General features: G+C 43.8%; 1 protein-coding gene across 1 annotated transcript in view; it reads left to right on the top strand.

The window, feature by feature from the left end:
* Window positions 1-5,675, top strand: part of LOC108803088 (protein FAM63B-like) — a 19,390-nt gene extending 13,715 nt beyond the window's left edge. The window contains exon 4 of the mRNA XM_018574927.1: window positions 4,456-5,675. Coding sequence (XP_018430429.1) covers window positions 4,456-4,578 — 123 coding nt within the window. The 3' untranslated portion in view covers window positions 4,579-5,675. The remainder of the gene's footprint in view (window positions 1-4,455) is intronic.
* The last annotated feature ends 1,421 nt before the right edge of the window (window positions 5,676-7,096 follow it).

Below are 7,096 nucleotides of genomic sequence, written 5' to 3'. Positions count from 1 at the left end.
CCGTCCAAGCGGCAGGCCCCCTCAGGGGGCCCCGCCCACACCTCCGCAGACAGTGAACATCAACAGCAGGACCGAGCGTCTTCGCGTGACTCCCTCTCGGTTGCACCACATCAGAACCGAGAGCAAGTCAGTCCAAGCATGGCGGTCATGTTTCAGGGAAAAATAAATCAAGCATAAACAACATTAACAGAGAGGGAAACTCGGAGGAAACCAACAGTTATTGTGAGAAAGGTTAATATCACCGTAGACGAAACACAGGGTACTTCTCTGTAGATAGCCCGCTCAAGGGCAAACGGTGAGGAATGTCATGTGAGGATATCAGAGATTGTAGACAGGGAAGGGGTAATCCACAGCTGATACCAATTGTGACCCGTCAATCATCAACAGATCGCATTATCACAAAAACCATATTTCCAGGGCCGTCTCCATGGAGCCATAGGGAGACCGAAGAACACCAAAAAAGAGAGTAGGTAGGACCCGAATATGGGTACCCTCAGGCCAACTAAGTTTCCGATGAGGAAGAAGGATCAGCAGCTCTTCGTGCCCGGGTCGGGGCAGCCTGCGAGGACCGGGATCTGGAGCGTGAAGGCCTCTGAGGTAGTGGTGGCGGCCTGGTAGCATCCGATATGTACGCCAGCCAGTCTTCAGGTGGTGAGATCTCCACATCTAGGAAGGCAGATAGGCCCGGGACATCGCCCGGGCATCAAAGCTGGTAGGTAGCATCCCCCTTGCGGATTAACAACTGAGAGGGATAACCCCAACGGATGATAACCCCGCCCGGATGATCTGGTCCAGGAGCAGGCGTAGAAGGGCCCTGCGTGTGAGGGTGTTGCGGGAGAGGTCCGGTAGTATGTGGATCTGAGCCTCATCAAATTCCAGCGGCCGGCGGAGCAAACCCGCCCTGAGGATTGCCTCCTTCATGGTGAAGTAGTGCACGCGGCATATGACATCGCATGGGCGAGGGTTATTAAGGTTGCGGGCACCCGCAGCCCGGTGGACCCGGTCCAGGATTATCTCCGCAGGGGCTGTGTCACCGAGAAGGGGAGCACATATGGCCTGCACTGTGGCCTGAAGATTGGGAGCCTCAGTGGCTTCTGGAATGCCTCGGAAACGGAGGTTGTTTCTCCGACCCCTGTCCTCCATGTGGAGTTGGAGCTCGGTGAAGCGGTGGTCCGACCGCATGACCGCCATTTCAAGGGAGGCTACCCTAGTGTCTATCAAGGAGCCGGATGCCTTAACCTCCACAACCTCTGCGGCTAGGCCCCGAACCTCCCGTCTTACCTCACGCAGGTCTCTGCGCAGAGCGGTTTCCACCCGGGTGACCATGGCCTCGAAATCCTGCTTGGTGGGTAGGTATTTCAGGAGGGCCGCAGCTCCACGGGGACATCCGCAGGAAAGTCTGGGCCCGGGTCTCCGTCAGTGTCCCGATCGAGGTCAGGCAGTTCGGGGTATCTTGATCCCATTGGCGAAACACTGCGAGCCGGGGAGTCCCGTCCGTGCATCTGGCGGGGAGAGACGGGTGCAGACGCTGCGGGCGCCATCCATCCGTGGAAGTCAGGGCCCGAGGGGTGAAGAACCGCTGTACCGCCTCCTCTGCAGGCATCCCTTTGTCGCCTCCGTCCTTGCGGCGTTTAACATGCCGGAGCAGGGTCCTCCCGTGTGGGATTGTCTTTGTATAAAGTGCAAAATGTAGGTCGCGGCCTCGGAGCTCTCCTGATGTGCTCCTCACGCCGCCATGTCCAGGACACGCCCCCCGGAGTGCGTAGATAAGTAGGATGAGAACCATGAGAGAGCAGAGTCTTGTAGGCCAAGCGAGTGGAGTTTTCTGAGGAGCAGCGGGTGGTCAACAGTGTCAAAAGCAGCAGAGAGGTCTAATAGCAAGAGTAAGGAATAGTGGCCGTTGTTTTTGGCGGTTATTAGGTCATTGGTGAGTTTTAGGAGGGCTGTTGCAGTGGAGTGTTGAGGGCGAAAGCCGGACTGAAAGGGGTCCAAAAGATTGTTATTAGCGAGGTGGCAACTCAGGCGGTTGTAGATAAGGCGTTCTAGTAGTTTAGAGGTGAATGGGAGTAAGGAGATAGGTCTGAAATTATTGAGGTTGGTAGGGTCCAGTGAAGGTTTTTTGGGTATTGGGGTGACTAGTGCATGTTTGAGTGGGGTAGGAAAGATTCCAGTAGAGAGGGAAAGATTGAAAATGTGGGTAAGAGAGTCTAGGATAGAGCAAGAGGGTGACCGAAGTAGTTTTGAGGGAACAGGGTCCAGGGGGCAAGTGGTGAGGTGGGTGTCAGAGAGAAGCTTTGTAACTTCCTCTGTGTTGACAGGGTCAAAAGAGGAAAGTAACAAGTGTGATGGAGGATCAGGTACTATAATAAAAGGAGCAGTTGATTGGACAGTGGCGATCTGATCTCAAATGGTATCTATTTTGTTTTTGAAATGAATGGCAATGTCCTGGGCAGTGAGTGAGTTAGTGGGTGGTGGTGGTGGAGGACATAGTAGAGACTTGAATGTAGAAAAGAGTTGACAAGGTCTGGATGAGAGTGTGTTAATGAGAGTGACAAAATAAGTTTGTTTGGCAGCACGGAGGGAGGAGTTATATTTTATCAGGGCAGCTTTGTACAGGGTAAAGTCTTGCAGAGACCTAGTTTTCCGCCACAGTCGCTTAAGAGTGCATTGAAGTTGTAGCATTGAATATAAACAGCTTTTGGTGGGTGGCATTAATAGGGCCATTGATCCCCAAAAGCATGACCACTCACTTCCCTGCAACTCATCCTCGAGGTCTGGGATATCTCTCTCCCATTTCTCAAAAAGACTATTGTATTTGATTATCGTAGCTATACAGAAGAAATGATTATTCCAGTTAATTAAAATTAGACATTTTTCAATATGGTTGGAAGCTACACTAACAGGCATCTGGAATTGGGAACTAATTGCATGCCTCGGTTGGAAAATCCAAAAATCATACAGTTCAGTAGGCGGCGAGTAGTTTTGAGACATTTAACGCCAGCAGAGATCTTTCTTGCATGAGGGGTCACAGGGTTTTAATACCAAATCTGGTTGAAATGTGGTGGTCACTTCTGGGTTTTAGCAGATTAGGAGAACCGCCACCCAGTAATAATTCTGAAAGCACTGAAGCGCTAAGTCCCCCTGAGATATAGGCAGTTGTCCTAGCCAGTCTAGCTGTGCCCCCAGCCCATACAAAAGAAGAGATCACGCTGTCGAATAAAATTGCCTTACCAAAATTGGACAATAGAAGACTGGAAAAACTTCTGGTCTGACGAGTCTCGATTTCTGCTGCGATAATCATTGAATTTGGTGTAAACAATATGAAAGCATGGATCCATCCTGCCTTGTATCAACAATTTAGGTTGGTGGTGTGATGTATTGATGTGTGAGATATATATTTTCTTGCCACACTGTGGTCCCCTTAGTACCAATTGAGCATCGTTTAAATGTCATGGCCTACCTGAGTATTGTTGCTGACCATGTCCATCCCCTTATGACCACAGTGTACCCATCTTCTGATGGCTACTTCCAGCAAGATAATGCACCATGCCATAAAGCTCACATCATCTCAATCTGGTTTCTTGAACATGACAATGAGTTGATTCCAATGGCCTCCAGAGTCACCATATCTCAACCCAATAGAGCACTTTTGGCATGTGGTGGAACAGGAGATTTGCATCATGGATATGCAGCCAACAAATATGCAGCAACCGCGTGATGCTATAATTTCAATATGGACTAAACGATCTAAGGAATATTTGGAGCACCTTGTTGAATCTATGCCACTCAGAATTAAGGCAGCTGTGAAGGTAAAAGGGGTCCAAGCCAGTGCTACAAGGTGTAGTGTATATCAGCACAGAATTTGTCAATGTTCTATGCCATGGCTTGAGAAAAGGGTACATTAACAACACAATAAAGTATTGGTATTTGAAATTTCGACATATATTTGCATATTTTTATGCTAATGTCCTTATAAATGTGTTGGGGGAAATAGCCAATCACAAACTTTCTTGGTTCAAAAGTAACCTTATTCTAACTTCCTCTATACTATAGATTTATTGTGCAGGAAATTAAAGTGTTAAAATGCAAATCTACATCTTCATTATGATAAAATCACTATGCACATAATATGATTAAAACATACAGATGTAAGTTGGTAGATGTAGTTCTATTAAGATATGCATTTTTATGTTTTTTGGATGATAATGTCCAATTGATAATTAAGATCCTTTTAGAAACATGATTTGAACTGAGATTTTAAATGGCATTACTTTGTTTCATTATGCTGGTAAGCGTAAAGAGACACTGAATAGGCAAGGTGACAGTGGTTGCTCCTGATAGCCCAACCCCCAGAGATGTATACCTTCTGATCCAGATTCCATTGAATCACTTGCTCCATTGTTCTAATGGAGCTTGTAACTGTAAAATATTTATATTTATGTTTGCTTATTACAGCCAAGACAGCAGCCTCAAGCAAGTGCCAGTCCGTCCAGTGGGCGACCATCAGGGAGCAGTGAGAAAAAGAAGAAAGAGTCCAAAGAGAAGGAAAAAGAGAAGAACACATGTACACTCTTGTAATGGAGCTAGATGTCTTTTTAACAGTACGTCATGACAGTGGGTCCAGGAAAAAAGGAGACAACGGTTACAAGCCATCTGTGCCTGAAAACCCCCCGCTGTGCTTCAGTTTGTTAGGGGGGATTTGTTATAGACTTGGTACACTCATTACTTTTTTTTATTTGGAGTAGTGTGGTGAAACCATGTGTCCGTGTTACAATGTGTGGAGCAAAAGCACTAACGACATTGTCTATGTTTTGTTTTGTATCTGTTTGGCTTTCTTGATATTAAGCCATAATAAATTAGCCCAACTTTTTATACCCATGGGAAAGAAAAAAGGTTACCATTCTGGACTTGGGAAATATTGTAAATAACAGCAGGTCGTTGAAGGAAATCTAGAATAAAAGCATGCCCCAGCATGCTGTGTGTCTCCCAAGTGCTGGCCTTACTACCCTTATCCTGGGACTTGCGCTGTTTCCCCACAAGTTTCAAGTAAAACCCATCTTATGTATTTGCCCCTGTACATATAAATCAATTTAGACTTTTGCTCAGTGTAATTAAGGGATTATTTACTATTTCACTGTGTCATAACCTGGGCATTCTACCCAAAATATCAGGTTTTAATACTTTGTGACTGAGTACACTTTTTTAATATTTAGGACCAGTCTTTTTTGTATACAATGTTCTGTATGTGATATAATGGTAGCATAAGGAGCTTAGGTTGCATCTAGCCAATGAGGTTACGTAAGGTAAACACCTTTTAAACCAATAAATGAAAGACTGTTACATACTGCAGTAAGCACCGCTTGGTGTTGCAGCTCGGATGGGCCATTTTTTAATGAAGACTGAACCAAGCTGTCATTTTAATTTTGTGTGACTTGTTATACTTGTAGTGGTTCTGTAAGGCTGGAAGAGTGGCTGAAAGAAGAATGATTAATGTTGGTATGTATTTATATCGCCTGTAAAGCTTGTGTGGTCTTATTCCACATGTTTTATGACTGTAGACAATCAGTGTCTGCTCCAGTTATTCACATGTTTTGTGTTTTCTCACACTACTAGTATAGATTAGTTACAGGTAGCTGTCTAATTATGGGAGGACTTGTCCTATAGACAAATTCCCACAGCTCAACTAATTTTGTTATTGCTGTCCTTAGTGATCACTTGAAGCTCAGGCTAGAGCGCCCCCACTACTATGTCTGTGTTCTCCATAATCTAAATGGAATATTAATAGTGCCAGAGCACCAGAGATATAGCAGAAGCCAATGCTTGATATTAACCATACAGAATTTTCCATAAATTTGAACAATCAACTTTGTAAATGGACTTGCCTTTCAAGTAAATGTCATATGAGGTGAAGTTTCTAGACCACCAAAGTAGATCATTGCTTGTGATTTGTATATTTATGTATACTTTGTTAGAATACATGCAACTTATTTTTTTTTGTGTTTTGTTTTAAAGGAAGAATTCTTGATGAAAACAGGATATCCCAAATAAATGGCTGTTAATGTATCATATTAAAAACCTACGCCCAAGTCTGCTTTTTACAAAACTAACCAGTAGTCTTTTGTTGGGCAAACAAATGGTCCATTATATATTCAGAATAAGATGAATGCATTTATTGTTTTTTTTAAGGGAAATAGAGGTATTGGAAAGACATAATGTATGATAGAGTAAAATGTCTTTAAAATGAAGAAAATTAAATTAAATACGAAATTATACTACTCTTTATGGTGTTTCTATGTAATCCAGACAGGACACATAGAGAAATAGATCACTCACCTAGAAAGGGACAGGAATGAAGGAGTATAAAAGGAAAAGTACCATATACTCAATTACAGCCAGCTTTTGTCATTATTTAGGAATGGTATCACCCATGTTCTATCATACATGGGAATGTCATTACTAGCAAGTGTTATTTATCTTTTCCTTTGCAGTCTTGGCACACAATAGGAGATGTATTGTTACTTCATGTCCGGGTAGCAGAAACAAGGATTTATGTCACATTAAGCTGTTAATATTTAGCAAAGCTTTACCACATTGGAACTCTGCCGATCTGGTCATGAAAGACAGAGGCTACCTTGGCTCAGGATGTAGATACCACTCTCGTACATGGGACCTTTATTCCTATGGAACAAGCTTTCCAAATTTGGAGTATAGCACCAAGATAGCAATTTTAGATTTTAGTTATTTTTGCAACAAGTAACCTGGATACTTTTCTACTTGTTTTTTGCCCTGGTAGACAACAAATAACGTTTTATTTTATGCTATTTTTAGTGCAATCAAGGTAGTACAGTCCACATCTTCTAACACCAAGGATGTGATGCTTTCTTTTGAAGGGACTGATTAAAAAGGTAAGGCTGATTTCCTGGGCCCTGTGGAAATGTGATGGCACTTTAGGTAGGGATTGTATGAAAAGTATAAAAAATTTCGTCATGTGTTGGAAAACTAGTTTCAGAATGGAAAAATCCTAGATCTTCCTAGCAGTGATAGACAGAATCCAAATGACCTTTATTCTAAGCGCTTTTTGTGGTGCTACATCTAA

The sequence above is a fragment of the Nanorana parkeri genome, unplaced genomic scaffold (genome assembly GCF_000935625.1).
Source record: "Nanorana parkeri isolate BGI_ZX_2015 unplaced genomic scaffold, ASM93562v1 scaffold3379, whole genome shotgun sequence".
Taxonomy (NCBI): domain Eukaryota; kingdom Metazoa; phylum Chordata; class Amphibia; order Anura; family Dicroglossidae; genus Nanorana; species Nanorana parkeri.
Note: the sequence above shows the minus strand (reverse complement) of the source record. Positions and strands in the feature narration are given on the sequence as shown.